The sequence below is a fragment of the Astatotilapia calliptera genome, chromosome 13, assembly GCF_964374335.1.
Source record: "Astatotilapia calliptera chromosome 13, fAstCal68.1, whole genome shotgun sequence".
Lineage (NCBI taxonomy): Eukaryota > Metazoa > Chordata > Actinopteri > Cichliformes > Cichlidae > Astatotilapia > Astatotilapia calliptera.
Window position 1 is genome coordinate 11,953,320 of NC_137434.1, and position 22,010 is coordinate 11,975,329.

Here is a 22,010-nt window from a genome sequence, read left to right on the forward strand (position 1 = left end):
AAGTGGTCCTGACTGAACTGTGAACATTGAAACAAAGAAGATTTCAGTTAAAAAGCCTTTCTTTTATTTAGTTTTGTGAATCAGCGATCTGGTTTACACAGGTTCCATCTGCCCTGAACTGAACTATCTGGATGAAATTAGTTATTCCTACTTGGCGCCAGGAAGAGTTATTAGCATGACAGCCTCTATTTGATATTTGTCAAGCTAAACACACACATACTGTATATATACAACATACAGGAAATTGTTTCAAACACTGGCTCAGACTTGAGAAATTAACAACTCTGCACGGCAGCAACAAACACTACTGTCTGCATTCCTCGCGTGGAAAGCAGCTCCAAAATGTGACAAATCTATCCTCTGCCAGCTTCCTCCTTCAACACACCCACACCCTGAGCCAGCACAGCCCCCCCCCAAGCACCACCAGCGCTACCACCAACATCCACACCCCTCCCTTGGGCCCCCTTCAGCCGGCTGCATGTCTCTGGAGGTCGCCTCTGACGTCAGCAGCTCAACTGGGCACTGTGCCAACCCTGTGGGCCCTTGATGGATGCAGTCGGTCTGAGAAACAGTTCGCTGTGAGTAGAGTGCACGGCACAAACTCAGCCCAGCCGGCTCAAACACATCTAATGACCCGTAAAAACCGGACAGGTCCATTCCTTCTCCTTTTCTTTTGTGTATCACAAACATGGAAGATTAAAGGAGACACATGTGATGATGAGTGATATGCACTGCTAATGGCCAGGATAATAAACAGAGCCTGCAAATGCACTGTTGTTCCCCAGACTTACAAAAACTGCAATTCTTAAATCCAAGCATTTTGTCTTAGTGATCCAGAGAGATGCAGCTGACTCTGTAGGGTTTTTTTTTCTGTATATGTGTGTGGTAGGGGGGTATACCTGCAGGCCTGCTGCTGGTTTTCCTCTTCAGCCATCTGTCCAACGTCTCTGCACTCACACTCTCCAACACAAAGTCATCCAGAATCTGCGGGTGCAGCGAGAGGTAGGCCTTCACTTTCTCATCTGTCAAGCCTGAAACACAAAAACAAAACACTTTAAAAAACTTTATTTAAGACTAATGAAACTGTGAGAAAAAACAACAACAAAAACACCAAAACAATACTGATGTGAGATAATGAACAGAATCATTGATGCTAGAAAGGAGAAGTGTAGCACGTGAGAGGAATGAAATAACATCTCACTTGAACCCACAATGATCCCGAAGGTCACCCAAACAAATGCAAAGGATGAAAACAGCTGAAGGTCACTTCATTCTCTTCACGGTGAGGTGAGAGCGGTGGCAGCCGAGCCGAGGCTCGAGTTAAAGCTCTTTGATAGCCGGGCTAGCTCACTTATGTTTACTGTAAATCTGTATCTCCAGGGATAGGAGCCCCCAACAGAGGCAACAGGATAAAGGAGGACTCGATTGTGCTTAATAGGCAATTAGGATCTTGAGAGCTTGCTAAGTGCTGCTGTTTACTGTCTTTGTTGTCAGGGAAAAAAGCCATTTGCCAGACCATCGTTGAGGGAAAGTTGTTTTTAATACCCCCACTGGCGTCTGTGAAGCAGTCATGATGCACTAGGACGCCATCATGTTTAGGTCACTCAAACAAATGGAGTATATGTCTAAAACAAAGACTTCTAACTGTATACATTTAGACGTGAAGTGTCATCTCATAATGAGAAGAAATGCATTCTTACAAAAGACAAACAGAGGTGAATTTACATTTTATGGCATGGTAAACTATAACTATACGTTTTCAGATAATAGTAGAGAGAAGAGTGTTGACAGCCCTGAAAGTTTTTATAACGCTTTCTCACGAAATGTCTGGTTATCAGGAGCATCTGTGTAGACTCCCTCTGTAGATGCACAAACACACACACATGTGGCATGAAAACATTAGTAAGTGGGGTGTCAGTCAGGAAAGCTGCATGAATATCAGTGTTGTGAATCGCTACAGATCCCTGTAGACAACACAACAGTAAGCCGGGTGTGTGTGTGTGTGTGGGTTGGAGGGGGTGGGGGGTGAGTGTTGTGCCAGATGACAAAGTAAAACCAGATGCAGAGATAGAAAGACTAAATTCTGCTTCAGCTGCAGGTAACCTGTTATGAGCCCATAAAAGGTTGTGGTTAAAGAATATCTTTCACTTTTAATTTAATTTTAGGATCATAGTGCTCCTGATTCAGACTCTGAGCTATCCACGACCTTTGATCTATCCCTGCAGAACAAATCATTTGATGTTCAGTTACGATCATCTGCCCAGAGTGTGTGTGTGTGTGTATAGATAGAGCAGGCTTTTGGTTACAGGCAAATAAGGCAAACAGAGGTGGGGGTAAGTTTGGGGGGTGGAGGACGCTACAGTCTGATGCTGTCCAGACACGAGACACAGCTCCTCAGGAGCGGAACGCCTCACGAGACTCCTGGCCAGCTCTGACGCACATCGGCAGAATACAGCTTAATAAATCAGGAAAAGTTAAAGAGGGGTTGGGGTGGGACGGAGAGAGCTGCAGAGGACAGAAAGACACACGGAGAGGAGCTAAATGGGAGCGCTGCAAATAACCCCTACAACTTTGTCCTATTTGAAACACAAAGAAGGCACTGTGATTGGTGACATTACAAAAGATGAAAAACAAGGATGCTGTATAAATTTATGAATACAAGTTTTGTGTGAAAGGAGTCTGAAAATTGTTTAGCAATCATATGTGTGCACATGAACAAAATAGTCAAATGTTCTATTTCCATGGGGCAAGAACAGCAGTGATAAGAGCTTTGCAATGGCTAATAAAATGGTGTTAATTAAAATTTCTAGGGCTACACAAGTGGGGAAAAGTGGGCATTTGTAAGACCTAAATGACAACGACGGGTCAAAACTGCGGCGCAAGCCCAATGCATGTGCCACATTCTGTAGCTTAAAGGAATCAACTAATAGTGCTGTAGCAACTTCACTGGTGACAGATACACACATTATATTCATTCATGTGTGTGTTTAGAAGAAACATTGTTTATAGATAAAGTAAAAAATGTCAATATCATCAATCTATTCTTTTACAAGAATCCAGAGAAATGACTGACTTGACCTAATGTGACTATATTTTACCTTGATTGTGATTAATAATTCCCTTTTTGAACATTCCTGCTACGTCACGTTGACCTTATAGGCTTTCCTTCTGAAATCTTTCGAACCACAGCGCACATTAATGTGACTGCAGTGAGACTCAGAGCTGTGGGATATGCGTCAGTGTCCTGGTCCTGAGACTATAGAGGCTAATCAAAGGTGCAGCCCAATCTGTCCCACATGCTGCGGTCCAGAATGGCTAACCCCACTGGGAACTATATGTGCTCACTCAATCAGGACAGTGAGAGACTGCTGTTGCAGATGTAACAGCTTGGTGACTGGTTTAACCAGGTTTTTAATTGTTTCCCCCCTTTATTTTGTCAATGCTAAGAAAAAGTTGAACTTGAACATAAAAGAAAAATAAATAATAAATAATAAAATAAATAATAATAAATGAACATAGAAGCACACACTCTCATCATTTTAGGGTCTGTAACATTTAACTGAATTACATTTAGTTTAATAAATAAATAAATATTTTTTTAATGAACTTTGTACATGAGAGGTTAATTCTTCCAGTGTTTATGACAATAAACTGTTTGGATACTGCAGGTTGTGCAAAGAATGCCGATAAAAATAAATGCTCTGCTTAGGTAAAAGCAAACATTAACCTAACAAAACAACAGATTTATTAAAATGAAACTATATATTAACAAAATGGATCATAAGTATTAAAATAAAAATACTTGCACTGCAGATAAAATTACGTTTTCATTAAGATATACAATTCTGATTCATGAACGCACAACTGGGAATTTACTGTTTACTGATGTTGCCGTGGGAGAATGTGCTTGTTTATTTACTTCATGTTCTCAGCACAGAGGTTCAAAGGTGAAAGGTAAATACCTGAAAACAAGAGAAATGCAAAGGAGTCTCACAAATCTGAATTTCTAATTAGATTGTTATTCGAATGAAAAACATCTACAAACTGGTTTAAAGTCAGATTAGGTACAATCAACAGTGATCTGAACCCTGCATGTGATCATTTTAAACAGCCTTGTGGTGCTCTGTTTAAGAAAAAATCTGGACAGAGTGTTGCATGATGTATTATTATGGCAATATTTGGAGTAACTCCCCAAGATGTAAATTTAAGTATGGCCCAAGCTGACATCATTACCTTTTTGCTCACTTTTGGCCAGAAGGTCTGTGCAAAACAGAAGGACTCCTCAACTGGAATTAAGTTTGTCATCTGCTACTTACAACTAGAAAAGGTCTGTTGTTTTAACAAAGACTCAAATGAATTTTTCTTTGCAACCTGGCAGCCATCCTTTTCTTTTGTGGCAAATATGGAGACATGAGTGCAATAATGTTTTTGTTTTAGGTTTTTTTTTTGTTTTCACTTATCACAGCATGTTTATGAGCTGGCAGGACTTTTTTAATTATGTGTCTTTATATATACATTTATACATATATACATATATCTCTTTTTCAAAAACTCTTAATGGTAATGGTAAATGGCCTATATTTGTATAGCGCTTTACTATCCCTAAGGACCCCAAAGCGCTTTACACATTCAGTCATCCACCCATTCACACACTGGTGATGGCAAGCTACATTGTAGCTACAGCCACCCTGGAGCGCACTGACAGAGGCGAGGCTGCCGAACACTGGCGCCACCGGGCCCTCTGACCACCACCATATATTAATAAATATACATTGTTTAATAAAATAAAATAAAATAAAATAAAATAAAGACTGTGACCTGTCCGCTTTAACGAAGAGAAGTACCTTTTAAAAAAAAACCTTTAAGTCAACTGAAGTCACTCCTTCAGCCAAAAAACCTATAGGTGGGAATCAGTTGGTTGTGTAGCATGCTCGTGAGTGGCTGAAGCCAAGTTGGCAGAAATGTTTGTAACTGACTCAGACTTGGGCTTCCTGTATAAAAAAAGCGAAGCCTGAGTTCATGCAGTGAGGTATTGTTGCATAACACTTATCTTGACACCACACCCCAGGATTTGGAAGGGAAAAGGCCAAACCAGTCAGAGTTTGTCTGGGTCTTTGCACTCTCACACCCAAGTTTGTGAGAACATGCTTCTGTTTGACAAAAAATATATTAACATATAGCATAGGCTATATACTGGTGGTTCTATTGCCAACATCAAAAACGCCCTGAAACAGCTTAAAAACAGTCAATTCTTGTGAGTTAGCGTTCAAGTTTATGAGCGTTTTTATGAAGGAAATCAATTCAGTATGCTCTGATTTTATATGGAAAATTTAATGGCTTGTAAACTGCAAGTCCTCCGTCTTATAACAAAATCTACTAGTATATCTGTAGTATGCCAATGTGAATGTATGTCAATAAGTTGGACACAGAGCGAGATACCATATGTGCGATACATTTGCAGGCCAAAATGTATCAGTGGCACACAAGAGGAAACACTTCAGAGTATTTCTGATGGTACACCATTAAAGAGGAGGGTGCTTTATTGACTATGAAAAAACAAAACAAAACATGTGAAGCAAGGCTGCAATTCTCTGTATTCAAAAGGGTGCTTTTATTTTAACATTCACATTTATTTATCCAGCCTCAAAAAAAGAGAGAAACAGAAATCAGTTTCCTGTTTTTCTTTTTTAACTTTAAATATTCTCTCTATATATTTTAAATCTGAATTTCTCATTGTGTCTTTGACTACAGAAAACTCATCCATGTTGTACTTAACGTAACCCTATAAACATCACTGTAATGATTTGGCAGAGTGGAATCTTTACAGGGAATTGGCCTAGAAAATTGCACTGATTGCAATTTTCTAGGCCAATTCCGATGAGTAAGATCTGATTTTGCTGAATCAGGTTTTCTTTCTAAGAACTACAACTGACAGCGTATACAAAAAATTCCCCTATTCTTTAAAGCAAAATTTTACATTCTTAATAAAAGAAAAGACCAAATTTTACAATCTTCCCCAAACTGCGATAAAGTTAATTACAGGATGTTCACTGACTGAAACCATTACTGACTGCTGCTGGCAAGAGGTTCAAATAAGTAACAAAAAAATGAGTTGCTGTACACCCATCTTTAGCTAACATGTTTTACATTACCAAACAAAAGCATGTGCAATAGATTTATGGAACAAAACAAATGTCAGTTACTTGCATAATTTTCCAGCACATTTATAAATTCTTTGATTCTCTGCTTTGATCCTTTCCTCACACGGAGCCTGCAGAGCTCTGGATAGCTTTAGCTTTAGATGCCTTCCCTTTGCTCAGAAAGGTGAAGGTGATTTAAGATGATTAGATGTTGTTATGAATGTTTTTGTCATTTAATTTTTTGGTGGTTTACCTTGATGAACTTCATGTATTTACTCACAGCTCATAGAGCTATGATCTCATAGCTCACAAGCTAGAGCTGTCACAAGCTAATGACATGTTAGTGTGCGACTGTGAGTGTGCGTGCGACGACTCAAATGGACTGTGCATGTGTTGCGCACGCATGAAAAGCACCAGCTCATAATCAGCAGTGTTGGGTGGAAGTAACATGTTACTGTAACTGCATTACATTTTCAACAATACAGTAATGTAAGATGTTACTGTACTACACTGTATTTACACTAATTCCATTACAGTTACAATTATGTTTTTACTAAGAGTCTTCAGTTATCTGCACACTTGGCGGATAGAAAGAAAAAAACACCAAACAAATGTGGTTTTCTCTTCCTGCACATTTGTGCTACAGTGAGCTATTTTCATTTTGAGTGCAGAAGGAGGAAAATGTTGCAGCAGTACAGCAATACAGCTTTTGAGGAGTGGCGATATGGACGTTACTTTTAATTAATGTACACAAGGCGAAGAGCACGTTAGTAAAGCGGAAACTACATCCAAGACCGAAACAACTGTACTACGCCGCTCACCCAACTTTGCCTCTTTGCAAACATCTGCACAGGTAGGATGTTAGCAAAAAGCTAGAACCCAAAGTGATTTTGTTATGGCTGTCGAGCACCCCAGCCCAGCAGCCAGATCCTGATCTTCTCCTCTGTCGCCTCTGTCAGTGCGCCCCAGGGTGGCTCTGGCTACAATGTAGCTTACCATCACCAGTGCGTGAATGTGTGTGTGAATGGGTGGATGACTGGTTGTGTAAAGCGTTTTGGGGTCCTTAGGGACTAGTAAAGCGCTATACAAATACAGGCCATTTACCATGTTCAATAGGTAACAAAAGCAGTGATGAGCAGTCAGGGCCGAAACCTCCGTTCACCTGTTCGTGTTTCTACTGTAGAATCAATGTAGCGATTCTTTTGAATTCTCTTTGTGCTGGTTTTCATCTATTGTGTTGTTGGCATTGTGTTGACACCTAAAAACTTCAAGAAAGATCATCTGTCTGTCCTTATTAGGATTGGTTTATACTGTTAACTGGTTGTTGTAAGAATGCATTTCAAGTCATCTTCCGGCGTAACAAGAACGTATTGAGTAGTGTAACAAATTACTTTCTCTGGCAAGTACTTTAAAAATATACTGCAATACTTTTAAGAAATGTAACAAGTAACGTGTAATACATACAATGCAATAATTTTCTTGAACAATGTGTAATCAGATATACACAAGGCCAACCAACCAGTAACCGGTCTGGTGTGTGCTGGAAATCAGCAGATTCCTGGTTGGTCGATCAGTGACACCAATATTTTTAGCTGAATTATTATCATTATAAAGATTTTAATTTTTATTTATCTATTTTTGCTGCCCGGAGCCATGCCCACACATTGGTACAGCACCCTGGTGATGTGGGTGTGGTCTAACTGATGTTAAGTGGAAGAAACCATAACCATAATTTTTCTGTTGGAGAATAAGAATTAAAATGAATTTACCCAAATCAACACAAACACTCCAACTAGAGCAGGGCGATATGACCAAAAATATTTATCACGATATACATTTGAAAATTTGCGATAACGATATAACTGACGATATAACTTACACTAGACAAAATACTTTACAACTCCACAACTATATTAGTGCAAAAAAAAAACCCCATCAATACATTTCCACTTAAACAAGCAGGTGTTTTATGTGAATTAAAGTTATATAAAAATTTAACAGTGCAAATGCAAATTCCTTGCTGACAGTTTAACCAAAAGGCATTTCCAGGGGAAATTGGCCGACATATCCTCAGCATAATATCCACAAAACTTAAAAAGAGGTTATACACACAATACGGTAATATTATGTTGAAGCACAGTACGTATCGCTCCGCCAGGCTCCTGACTACGATAGCTGTAATGCTCCGACAATCCATCAAGCAGTCCGGGTTCGTAGCTTAGCAAAGTTGTACTTAAACACGAACCATCCATCCATCCATTTGCTTCCGCTTATCCTTTTCAGGGTCGCGGAGGGCGCTGGAGCCTATCCCAGCTGTAATGGGGCGAGAGGTGGGGTACACCCTGGACAGGTCACCAGTCTGTCGCAGGGCCAACACAGGGACAGACAACCATTCGCACTCACATTCACTCGCACATTGACACCTAGTGGCAATTTGGATTATCCAATCAACCTATCCCCACAAGCTGCATGTCTTTGGACGGTGGGAGGAAGCCAGAGTACCCGGAGAGAACCCACGCAAACACGGGGAGAACATGCAAACTCCACACAGAAAGACCCCGGCCTGATGGTGGAATTGAACTCAGGACCTTCTTGCTGTGTGGCAACAGTGCTAACCACCTTTTCGAGCGCCGTGTACCACATAAAGTCGTTTCGAGGTCAGTAAACACAACCAGAATACATACATAAGGCCCATTGGATTATAAGGGGCGTTGTCGATTTTCAGAAAAATCAAAGGATTGATTTTAAGTGTCCCGTATTTTCCAAAAAACACGGTAATAACGACGGCCCGCTAGCATGCTCTACTAAAAATAGTGCTTTGGTGTGTGTCTGACGGACGAAAGCTAAACCAGTTCCACACCACTGAAGTTGCAGCATTTTTACAAACCAATTCTGGTTCATCCGTTTCATTCAACGATTTGCTTTCGCCGCCATGCTTTTTCCGACGTGTGCGTATGAAAACAAAGGCACTGCGCATGTGCGTTTTACCCATATCCTATCGCGATATTTCATTTTTCTATCGTTGCCCAAAATTATACCGGTATTACCGTGAAGGGTATGATATGGCCCAGCCCTAACTCCAACTATAAGAGGCAGCAGGAAACTAACCAATGACTGTTCTCTGAAAAGTCTATAAAATGATTTTTTTAAATGTTTTGTTCTTTCGGCAAAGTCTCTTGGCTTTCACCAAGTTAGTGAAGCTCAGACAGCACGTGTAGTTGTTAATTATTTTCTTCATATTAAGAAGAATTCTTACTGCTTGTAAAGCTGAGAAGCGAGCTTGTTATCGGTGACTGAAGGAATGCCGGCAGTACACCTTGATGTTTATAAAATGCTCATAGCACAATATCATTATATGGTACCTTTAAAAAAATACATTAATGATCAGAGTTGCTCAATTGTATTAAACTGGATCTGAAAATGACAATTTTTCAGAATCTATAAAAATATTTGCTACGATGTACATGATTTTTACTGTGGGTTAAAATGTGTTAAAATATGCGTTTGGGTTCGAAACTTTTAATCTGTCAAATAAAATCATTATAATGATAAAATGAAATGACCATTAACAGGTTATCTTAATTTTTTTTTGACATTTCATTCATTTCTTTTCCAAAAAGTTTCCATAAACAGGAGAGCTAATTTGAGGTGTGAGGGTAAGGATGAGTCAATCTATCTATCTAACAAAGCTTTTCAGTTAAGACATCACTCATGTTTACTTTTATTTCTTCTTGATTATTATTTGGGTTGATCTGTATTTTATACAAAGGAAGGTGGTTACTTTTGGGTGAAATTGTTTCTTCTGGATTAATATTATCACCTCTTTTCACTCTCTGTTATTACTGTTATTATTACTGGCTCTCTTCCACAGTGTGCCTTACATCCTGTCTCCCTTTCCTCACCCTCAACTGGTTATTACCCATGGTTGACTGTCCTTTTATCAGGAAAAAGTGTGTGTTTGTAGGGGGTTTCTTCCTGTTAAAAGGGAGTTTTTCCTTTTCGCTATCACCAAGTGTTTTGCTCACACGGGGTCATCTGGTTGTTGGGGTTTTATTTCTATTATTGTAGGATCTTTACCTTCAATATAAAGTGGCACTATATAAACAAAACTGAATTGAGGTTTATTTGTATTTTATGCAAATATGAGGATATATATTTTGAAAAGTGCAAAATATAGGAATGATTGATTTAAAAACAAATCTTGTGAGACGCTGCTTTTTTTAAAAACTTAATAAAGAAACTGACATATAAAGAACAGAGGATCATTTGCAGAGCTGTTAAAAACAACATTCAGCTGCACTCTGTCTTATCACTCATCTTCATTTCCCCACGATTAAGCAGCAAGCTCTGGGTGTGACAGAGCCTGAACTGTGTGCCTTCAGCACTCCCGGTCAGATGATGTTGAGCAGCGGAGCCAATGCTGATGTTTAGTGAGCAAGATGCTCCTCCTTCCCAACACATAGATGAAAAACGCACATGAGAGAAAAAGGGAAAAGACCACTTCTCTTCAAGTGCACTCCTTCTGGCAGAGAGTCAAGGGCAAGCTGCCAAGGTAGTACTTTTCACTTTCCTGACATGAGGCTGAGGCAGGAAAGAGGGGATGGGGGGTGGGGGCTGCTGGGTGCGTGCGTCAGCAGGTCCGCCTGGGACTCCCTTGCCAGGAGGTACGAAGAGCATGTGGTTCTTATCTTATCTATGGGAGGGCTGGAGCACAGCATCTAACACTGACATTCAGTGAGCAAGTAAAAAGAGCGAACACTGAGAATGAAAACACTTTGACTCATCTCCCACTGTTCACCTCATTTATTCATTGAGCCTGAGCTGCCGAATCTGGGTATGTGTGTGTGTGTGTGTGTACTTATGCAGGTGGACGCACGCAAATTTCACCGCAGCCAAGGGTGAGGTGACTAGTGAAGTTAAATCAATACACCATTCAGAGAAAAGGTGTCACATAAAGAAAATGCTGTTTCACGGTGGACTTTAACTGCTGCTCCATCAACTCCACAGACACGCCCCCAACGGCTGCACAAGCATGCAAGCGACTGAGAGACAGAGAGGGAGATTTCCATGGAAATGTGATTTGCACTTTTTCCATTACCATGGTCCAGATCATTAGACAAAAAAGGGGCGATAAATGGCAAATTAAGATGCAGATAAGGCGTGGGGCCCTTGATCTACAGCCTAGCAGAGTGATAACAGGCAAGCCCTCAAACCACTGTTACAGAAACGCAGCTGAGCAGCCTTCACATTCAAGTTTGAAACTAAAACCTTTCTGGTGTATTCACTTTTTTTTAAAATAATAACTAAATGTGAACAAGAGGCAGCGTCACAGTTTCATAATGAGCTGGAGTTGCTTTCTTAGTCCCACCATCTTGCCTGAAGTAGTGGTTTGATTTAGCAATGCCCTCCCCAATCCCCAAAACTCCCCCTCAGAGAGCCACATCAGTAATCAAGGGTCATGTTCCCCACTCCACATCTGGTCGATGCTGAACTCTGCAGCCGTTCTACAGAGGGGCCAGTGGGGACCCGGTAATGAGAACCACAGATTCTTGCATCTTCTCCAGCGCTGTGCTCTTTTATGAGCCTTGACACAAAGACAAGCTGTAAAGAAATCTACACGCATGTGGCCTTTTCCCATCCTCTCAGATACCAACCCATGACAAGATGACAAGGGGTCAATGGACGCCTTGAGGAGAATGTCATCTGTTTCACTGCTCAAGCGGTGCACTGTGCCCTGGCACCGATCCAGTCCTGCACAAATCGCGTTATAAAAAAAGGGTTCAAACGCCATAACAAGCTAATTTTCTTTGGCTTGAATTTCCAGAGAGTTTAAATCAACAGTGGAGACAAATCACAAAGAGAAACTATTTGGCATGTGCTCGATCCAAGTCTGGAATTATTTAGTCATTCAAATTTAAATGCTATGTTCATATTCCAGTCATACCAAGCACTACATGCATTTATAGATTTAGCAACTTTGCTGGGAGAAGTCCTCACCGTGAGAGAGTAGGCATGTGGTGGAATAGGAAATGTCTGGTGTGAACACTTCCTGCCTGACAATGTGTCCTTCTTCACTAAGTTAAGCAATTTGTCAACAGCCAATTGGGTTTAAAAAAATGCCTGAGAGATCATATTAGTGCTAGCCCAGTTTGACCTTGATGCACTGACCACAGCTATCTGCAGCCAAAGAAACACACATCTGCGCACACTATAGCAGATTTCCTCCAAGTCAGCTTACAAACAACTATAGGAGTCAAAGGGCAGTGAACAAGTCAACGTGTTGTCTTGACAAACTGAGTCTATCCCTTCAGGACGGACTGGTTTTGCTGGATGGTCCAGCAACAGGTACCATATCAGTAATGACAAATGATAGGTGGACAAACATACCATTGGCTTCTAGAGAACAAAAGAACACTTTTTCTTCCACGCAGAAAAACATACAATGTGCAGGAGCCATTTAAAATGATCTATCACATGCTTAATATTTGTAGAAAGCGCTTCATGTAAACAGTGGTAGAAACACAAGCTGGGAAATTATATGTGTCTGCATCAGTGGAAAGGAAAACATGCAGGGAGAACATAAACGGAACATCAAGTTAATCCCGGATTAAACCCAGATTAATCGACGGTATTTGAAGAAATGAGTTATATACCCACATGGGCGTCTAAGCCGGACACAGAACTGGTTGGCTGATAACTTTTTCTCATGTTTTGTTTTCTATGAGAATGACTTGTTTATTAAATTATAATATACAGTACACATTAGAGCAGTCAAGCTCTATAGCAGATATTACTTTAAGATACTCTGACACCCGCAGCCACCCTCATATGCTGTTGTTTTGTAAATCCAAAAAGGGCAGAAGCTTTGTTAAATCTGAAATTCTCGAGTATGAGGGCAAGATACCTACATACTGTACCTCAATGCATTCCACAGATGCTCACTGCTGTGTCTACACTTCAAGCATCAACCTGGCTTCAAACTGCGAACTTCTTATTACAGGTCTTCACTGAAGGTCCCTGAAGGCGCATAAACTGAAGTTATCCATGGGTCACACAAACAGTGTAAACCCCAATCAGCAGAGAAACAAATGACAAGAAGTTCCCACTGTAGAATTTAAAAGATAAGCAGAGAGAGACTGAAAAACAGCATGCACAAAGGATGTAAACTCAGCCCTGAGAAACAAATATAGGGGATGAAAACTGTAGTGACAGAAAAGCAAACAAAACTAAACGAATCCATTCACTGATCTTACACCTTGTTTTGCTAATCCTGCCATCTTTTTCAGTGACAGTAATATGAAATTGTGAGCATACCTGACTCTGGTGTTTACCATCACACCGCACTTAAAACAAATTCAAAACAAGTGAAAAGAAAACGATAATAAATGTTAGAATGGGAAAATGATTTACCACAGCACTGGTATAAAACCATCGATGACTACATAAATGCTAACTACATGCGTGCGATAACTTAAACAGCAATCGTTTTTATATTTTTATAATTAATTTGCAAAATATTTATTCCGAAACCACATTTTAGTGCCCTACTCGCACTTTCTTTTTTCGCTTCATCTCATGCTGTAGACTTCGCTTTTTTCGATGCCATGTCTTACCGGACAACTGCTGACTGTCCCCTCTACAGACCAGCTTAATCTTTATTTAAAGTCCCTGCAGAGACAGAAGTGATATTTTCCAAGTTTGGTTCTGCTTGACCCTCCAGCGGAGTCCCCACCCATCTAATTCATCTGCCATTCATAAAGTTAGGAAGACAAATGGGCAAATCACACAGCCTACGCCTGCAGCACCAGAACAAATAATAGATGCCAAAACTAGCCCGTGTTTTCTTTCTTTTTTTGGCCGTCTACTGCACAGTTTGGTCAGGTCAAAGCGGTTTTACTTTTGCGTAAAAATTACTTTACGCACTGGAAATTTCATTAGGAAAAATACCTACTTGCACCCAGGAAACAGTCCGTTAACCTTCTGAAACAGCTTGTGGAAGTCGGACCATCTTCCATGTCGGATTGTGAGCCCAAAAGGAGAGAGGAGCCACGGGGAAAAGTGCGCCTCTGCAGCTGCAACTTGGTGCGTCTGAGCGAAAAAAAAAAAAAAAATTCCCCAAACCCCGAAACTATTCCAGGACGCCTTGATGTGATGATGCCTTCAATGCTTGAGATTGTGCGCGATTTAGGAAGGGCAAGGAGAGCAGTGTGGTGCCACCCCCTCCACGCTCCTCCACCGGCGCTATGACCCAGCACCGCTGGCCAAGGTGTAGCTACAGTCGATCCGCCTCCTCAGCGTGGTGGCTCCGCTGTGGATGTGCTGCAGCAGCAGACTGAAGGGAGCAGAGACGTCGACGCATAGACACAGAGAAATGGGAGTAGGCACACACACACACACACACACACACACACACACACACACACACACACACACACACACACACACACACACACACACACACACACGGGGAGAGACGGTGGCGCGATGCTGTCAATTCATACACAGTTTTCCTGTTTGATTTTCAAAATAAAACGGCAAGCGACGACTACAGGATTTGCCTAGGGAGAAAAAATATCTTTATGTATAATGTTCAAGATTTTAATACAAGTCTGCGGCATATTCACGAAGAATAAGCGAGCATCAATACTTCCGAAGACTATTCATCCAGGAAATCTCTACAAAGTAGTATTTTGAAGGGTCAATAAAGCTGTTTCCGGTATTTTTGTACCCATTTGACACATTTGGGAGGCACTGCTGTTCTTTTTCCTGAATTTGGCTGCGTAAAAGGGGCCGAACCATATGCCCCGCGCTCTCCAGGGACACGCTGCTGTTTCCTGATCCACTATTCAGTGGTCAAGGAGGAGACAGTGACAACCTCGAAATTACAGCAGGCAGGACAAAGCAACAGAGGGTTTACTTTAGAATACTGTGAATGAAAAGATGTAGCATGGTTTTTAAAGCACTCGGATTTACGCAGTCTGAAGTGTCTTGCCAACGTGCCCTTTAGCAAGGCAATGAATCCCTTCCAGCCCTTAGTCTTTAGGACTGTGAACTAATTAGCCATGAGTGTTAAAAACAAGGAAGTAGAAGGAGAAAACAAGGAAATTACTTTGGGTGTTACCAAACCAAATTTATGAATGGCTTTGTCCAGAAATCGCCTTAGTTCAGATCAGCCTGAATGAGTAAAAAGCAGACAGTGTGTTTATTTTAAAAACTAAAAAAATCATTTCAGGACATTCTTTCCTCCTGGTGCATCAGTCAAGACTTTTATTCAACTTAATGAAAAGTTGCACACAAATCAAATCGTTTTTTGCCTGAATGAGAGAGAAGTGCAGTCTAAACATTGATCGCTCCAAGGTCTAATTCATGCCGTATCTCACTTTAAGGTTTTACACAAGGTTCTTTCAGTTTTTGTGTGGATCACTGTTCATACTTTGGCTCCTGACTTCAAATATCCGCACAGTCTTGCATTTAATAAAGGCTTGTATTCAACCGATTTATTTCTCCAGTCTATCTCTGTTGTACATTTACATAAATTATAATTGTAAATATTGCCTTCAACTGGAACAGTAAAATAAATCAATGTAGTACATTCCTTTCGGAAAGGCCCAACTGCAAATATCTGCAAAGATCGCACATCTGCAGTCACACAGAAATATTTAGACCTGCTCACTACAGCCTTTTAGTAGAGATATAATCTTGTAACTATAATGACCAAAACCAAATAACAGGATTAAAAGTAATCAAATTAACCTCAAATTCAGTTTAACCAGATGAACGTTTTTCATCTCATCTGATGACGAGAGAGAGAGAGAGAGAGAGAGAGAGAGAGAGGGAAAAAAAGAGCAATGGAAGTTTAATACACAAACACATCATAAGAACTGTGAAAAATATTTTTGCCTTTCAGTGTTAAAGGTTATAATTGTCTCAGTTCATGCTGGCAAACTTACAACAGTAGAACATTTAAATCAAAATCAAGTGTTAAAATCGAGTCAGAGAATTTCATGTATTATTTTCTCTGATATCTTTAAGGACACCAATTGTTCGTGTTAATTTGCACTTCTTGCCTTCTTTATATGTCCTCTAGCAATATCCTTGTAGCAAATATGGCTTCAAAACCTCAATTTTAGGATTGCGTTAAAGCAAAACGATCCTGTAATCTAAATCAATAAACTACACTATCCACAAATATACTGATTCATATTAAATGCACAGAACATTCCAACACTTAACAGCTTATATGTTTATTAATAATGCTTAAATAGCTAATCTGTCTTTCTCCCTGTGTGAATAGTTGCGGTGAAGTTACCAGAGCAATTCCCAAATGAAGTGAGCCTCTTATCTCTATAACCTTTGCATATGTGTGCTTGTGCTATCAGCACTCGGAGCACCTAAACAGCTTTGACTCGGCAACATGATCCAGCATAAAGTGTGCCAGACTCCCTCATGGCCACAGCGTCACATACTGATCATATCAAGCGAGAGAGAGAAAGAGAAAGAGAGCTTGCAAGCTGTGGCAGGTTACGTCACCTGCTCTATCAATCACAAGCATTCCTACACTCTCAAGCAGCTGGTCCATTCAGAGGTCACGTATAACATAATGAGTTCATTCCGATACACTCCTTCTGATGACAAAAATCCTCAAATGTGGAAAAAATGAGAAAACTGACGGTGCCTTTAATTCTTTTTGCAGAAAAAAAATATTTTTTTCATTTAAAAAAATCCAAATCCAACATTATTATTTAAGGAATTTTAGAAAATCCACAAAAATGAAGGGAAACAATTAACATTCAACACATTGCTAAATTCTTATTTAATAATACATGAATATATTTAAAATACTGTTTCACTCAGGGAAGACCACACAGAACACGTTTCCATGCATAATCTTTTGTATTTAGAGTTTTTATTATCAAAGTTTTCTGGAAATGTTCAAAAATGTGTCGGATGTTACAAGCAAACAAACAAATGAACAAAATCAAACCAGAGGAAGCTAAAAGAGCTTTTTAAGCTCCTTTAGGGCTAACTCTGCACATCCTCTATGGCCTTAAAGAAGCTTACATAGAAATGTAGGTATTAAACAGATACTTGAAAATGTTCGCTGTGAAGTTCATGACTGGAGGGTTTATGAGCTTTTGTGTGATGGTTACAGATTTACTCGCAGTAAATCACAAAGGATGCAGCAGGTCCGTCTGTGACCCAGCAGTGAACCCTTCTGATCCGCAGCTCTCCAAAGTGGCGGAGAAACTGTTTTCACATGTGATGAACTATTGCATAACAGGAAGTAACCGACCAGCTTGACCTGTCGAAGCAAACGGATATTTTACCTGGATTAAGATTAGTTCTCTCAGGATGAAATACACCTAAACCACAGCCTTTAAAAATAGCTAAAGGCAGGAGCTCAAAGGTGAGTTGTCTTAAAGAAAGATGTATTTTTTTTTGCATATGATTAAAAACTGTTAGAATTCTCAAAGTTTGAGAAAGACCCAAAAGACACAGAAAGATCTGGGGGGAAAAAATCTTGAGCTATCAGATGTTTCTTTTTACTGCTTTAAGTATTTAAGGTAATCTGTATTTCATTAGGGACACATGGTTGGTTGTGCCACCTCAGATTTGTCGTGGTTAAGTAAAAACTAGAAAAGTACACCCATTAATCTACAACTACAGTAATATTGTAGCATCGCGTGTACCTGTACAGCTTCTACGTTGGTGTTAACACATTTTAATACATAATTCCTGATAACGTCTGTGTAATGGAGGAATTCATTTATTAATATCCTTTACTCTTAGCAACACCATGTTTAAAAATCCTGTATTAGTGCTTAAGTAATACTATATAGGTATTACAATTAAAAATGTACTATTTACCTTATTATTTATTAGAGGAATATTAAAAGAAGCATAAAGTACACATTATGATTTTATACCTTTAACTAAAACATTTAATTTGTTTTTGAATTTTATTTTATATAAACTGCAATTTAGTGATTATAAGTATAACATTGCATGTTTAAATTATTTTCTTTCTTCTACCGGTGTAGTCATATACTGTCATATTAACAAGATATTATCTATGCAAAATTGTAATTTCTGAAATATTAGTCAGCATTTAGTCACTATTTTTGCACCTGCCAAATAGTTGGTGTCTATTTATTTCCATTCAATAGATAGTCATGTAAAGTCAGTTGAAATTGGTGGAAACAAGAACTAATGTACCTGAAATTGAAGCGATGTAGTTGAGTTACAACATAGTGTTAGTCTGGAGAGCATGTAAAAAAAAAAAAGAGAAAGAAAGAAAGAAAATTAAGGAGGTAGGAGAGACTGATCAAGTTTTTTTTTCTTGTTTGTTTTTTTGTTGTGGTGAAGAACACAGATGAACACACAAAATGTCAGTGAGCTTTCTCTCTTTCCTGATGTCTATCATTCTGAACAGTGAGTGCACATTTTTCTCACTGTCAACATCTCCTGTCCTGCAACCACCAAATCCCAAAAGCTCGTGTGAATGGATAACATGTGTGTAAAACAAAAAAAAAAACAAAAAAACAAAAAAAGAGGAAATCTGAAAGGTGATGATGAAAGAGGTTGAAATCTGATCTGTCCTAATATGAGACTTGTGTGTCACACGCATAAGATAAGACTGGCTTTACTATTGTCATCCTGGGGTGGGGGGGAATCAACAGCTGACTGAAGGGTGAGTGAGTGGCCCACAGCCATGCTCAACTGTTCTCCCCTCTCGGCTGTTTTTAGCAAACATCCTCTTGATGACTTCGGCCTGTCTCCCAGCATAAGAGCTGCACATCTTCAGACGTGTGTGCGTGTGTGTTCTCGTTCACACACAACCTTACACCCCTACACCCACATTACAGACCTCATCCACTTAAAGCACATTTCTAATTCAAGGCCCTGTACAAGCTTTTCCCCACTGCACACACACACACACACACACACACACACACACACACACACACACACACACACACACACACACACACACACACACACACACACACACACGAGATTTAAGTGAAACATTTACAGATCGCATGCAAACATGAGCAAACACACACACACACACACACACCATCATCATCATCATCATCATCATCATCACATGCGGCAGGCACACACCACAGAGACTTCCAGTCCCCTCCCCCCGACTGAATAGTCTGTTCTGACAATCCACAGGACAGCCGGAGCATTGACGTCAGAGCCAGGCCCATGAAAATACAGGGTCCCTGGGGGGGCTGAGGGAGTTATGCACATCTTCACAGCTTGGCTTGCAACTAGTTCAACAACCAAAGAGCATATAACTGCCTCTGTTTGCTCTTATTTGCTGGAAAATGCAATAACAGAAATAAAAGCTCCACGTTTACACAAAGCCTGGCATGCACAAATTTGCATGCGACTGCAATGCGGCTCATCTCAAATGTGACGTCAGTGGACATCATGGCACGGTGATCCATTAGGACAAGTGTGAGATGTGCATAATTTAGGTTAATGAAAATACAAATCACAGCACATCATTACCCGCCCTCTGTCGTCTTAATCATTGCCATTTATGAATAACTGCTGTCAGATAGCAGTATATTACACGTACCCAGAGGAAAGGTTTGTTGCTCGCTCAGACATCCTCACTGTCCCAAGAGAAAAGATGACATCTTTGTTTATCGCTCAATGTTCTGAAACTCGGTTCTGTTTTTTTCTTTTCCTAAGGCATCATTAGGACATCGAGGCCATTAATCTCATTGTTCCCTCTTATTCTAACCTCTCCTTCAGTTTTTCTGAGACTCTCATAGGCGTAGTTAATGTCAGCGTGTGTGCAAATACAAGTTTGTGTTGCTTGTGATCTTAGTTATGTTTTTGCCTTTAAAGAAAGTAAAAGGATTCTGTGCATATGAAGAAAATACGCTACAATACACTAAAAACCTTAACAAATTCTTGTTCAACTTTATGGTAAAATAACAGCAGTAGAAAAACACCACTAGACCACATTCAGTATATAAAATTACCAGTATGGTTACAGCACTATAAATTTAGATTAACAATAAAGGCCTTTATCTCCTACAATAGCGTCCACTAAATAATAAAAAATGAAAAGTGTTTGTTATTGTTTAGATGCACATTGTTTAGCTTGTAGCTTGTCAGAAATCAGTCCATTGTCACTTTTTCTTTTCCCCAAGAAAAATGGCAACCACGATCCACAATAGAGAGTACAAAGAGGAATGGGTATAGTAGTGGGAACGCTTTTCAAAGCATTACATGTTGGTTAATTATTCCTCACTTAGCCTGACTACATGTATATCAAGTGTGAAACTAGTGAAAATAGTATATATATCTATCCACATCCACAAGGGTGGTGATGTGTAGGGAAGGAACAGACTTTTGCACTGTGCTGATCTACTGGCCGGTCACAGGTGAGTGGCTTCACAGTGCAGTGGTTTACACATTTGTGTAACAAGTACAAGATCATCAGTTCACCGGGGGACATAAATCCCATTGTGGTTGCATTTTGTGTAATTAAAAAAAAATTTGCCACATCAAGCATGCTGGGCTACCTGTGGTGGTGACCCACTAACTACTGTCTGACAAAAGTTTAACCTTTTTATCTGATTTAAAAAAACAAAAAAAAAACACTGATGGACAAACATCAGTGCTGCTGAATACATTCAAATCCTGGAAAACATACTAAGCAGCGGGTTCCCATACCAACACTGTCATAATTTGCCCATCTAGTTGCAAGCACGTATGAGTTCTGTGAAAACTGCCACATGGATCGGACTTGGGCATTTAGAATTAGTAAGGACTCTTTAAAGATTAGAGCAGAAAGTGAATACAGCAAGTACAGGCTGCCTGCATGTGATATCTCATCTGTGTGTTGGAAGGATCCTGCCCATGTGGAGATCATATTGACAGGAAATTGCACTGGAACCATTAAAGGCAGGCAGATTTCTCTGTCAGCGTCGTTGTATTAGTGGAAGAATGTGTAGAAAGGACAGCAGTAATTACATGTTGTGTTCACAAGTGTCCACTTATAAAACTTGGCTCTTAAGCTCCTTGCAAGTCCCTCCCAAAGAGGAAAAGTACTGTCTTGTCAGCAGCAAAGAGGAAGAAGTGGTGAAAGATGCCTTTTATGGAATCACTGTTTTTAAATATATGTCCACAGGAAGCTAAGAAGGACGATGCTCCAGTCTTCATTTTGTGTGGTGCTGATTAAATACAGTCCCGTTCTTTCCTTTAAAGCATTAAGTTGCATTCTATTTTGGTTACTCTCTACATGCCAAAGGTGTTTTAAATTTAAAGAATAATAAAACTATGCAACTGAATTGATTAACTGAAAACTCCATTTCAGTGTGGGCGTGCCATAGTGTTTCAGTGAGGCCCTTTCTTCCAAATACGCTGACATCTAAGTGTCACCTGCAGCACGGTGAACTTTCCTGTCTGAATTGTCGTAACCAATCTCCTTTGTGAGGAATTCTCTTGTCCGATTTTCTTAGTCATCTGCTTTTTCTTCAACTCATTCAATGGATAAAATCAATTTTTTGTATGCAGACACTCATTTGCATATTGTGACTTCTCAAATTTAACAGTTATCTGGTCAATACCCAATCACTCCAGCTCTTGCAGACAACAACAGTTGCAATACATCAGTAGTAAAATCATTTTTTCTTTCTTTTTTCTTGAACCCAGTTTTACTAAATCAAATTTATAGACCAAAGCAGCTGATCACAAGCCCGCATACCCAGCCTAAAAGATTTATGTTTATAAATCAGATCATTGGATCAACACACCATGTGATCTGACTGTCACTCCTGGCATCCCTGCAGCTTTGTAGCTTTAGTTATTGTTATTAACATTACAATGTTGTTATTA

General features: G+C 39.8%; 1 protein-coding gene across 5 annotated transcripts in view; it reads right to left on the minus strand.

The window, feature by feature from the left end:
- pde10a (phosphodiesterase 10A) overlaps window positions 1-22,010 on the minus strand; it is a 66,754-nt gene that overhangs the window by 33,917 nt on the left and 10,827 nt on the right. For 4 of the 5 annotated variants that reach the window (XM_026189932.2, XM_026189934.2, XM_026189935.2 and 1 more), the window contains one exon: window positions 900-1,031. In XM_026189932.2, the coding sequence (XP_026045717.1) occupies window positions 900-1,031 (132 nt within the window). Of the gene's footprint in view, window positions 1-899; window positions 1,032-14,091; window positions 14,578-22,010 lie in introns of those variants that run through there. The other variant, XM_026189936.2, reaches the window with a different exon arrangement.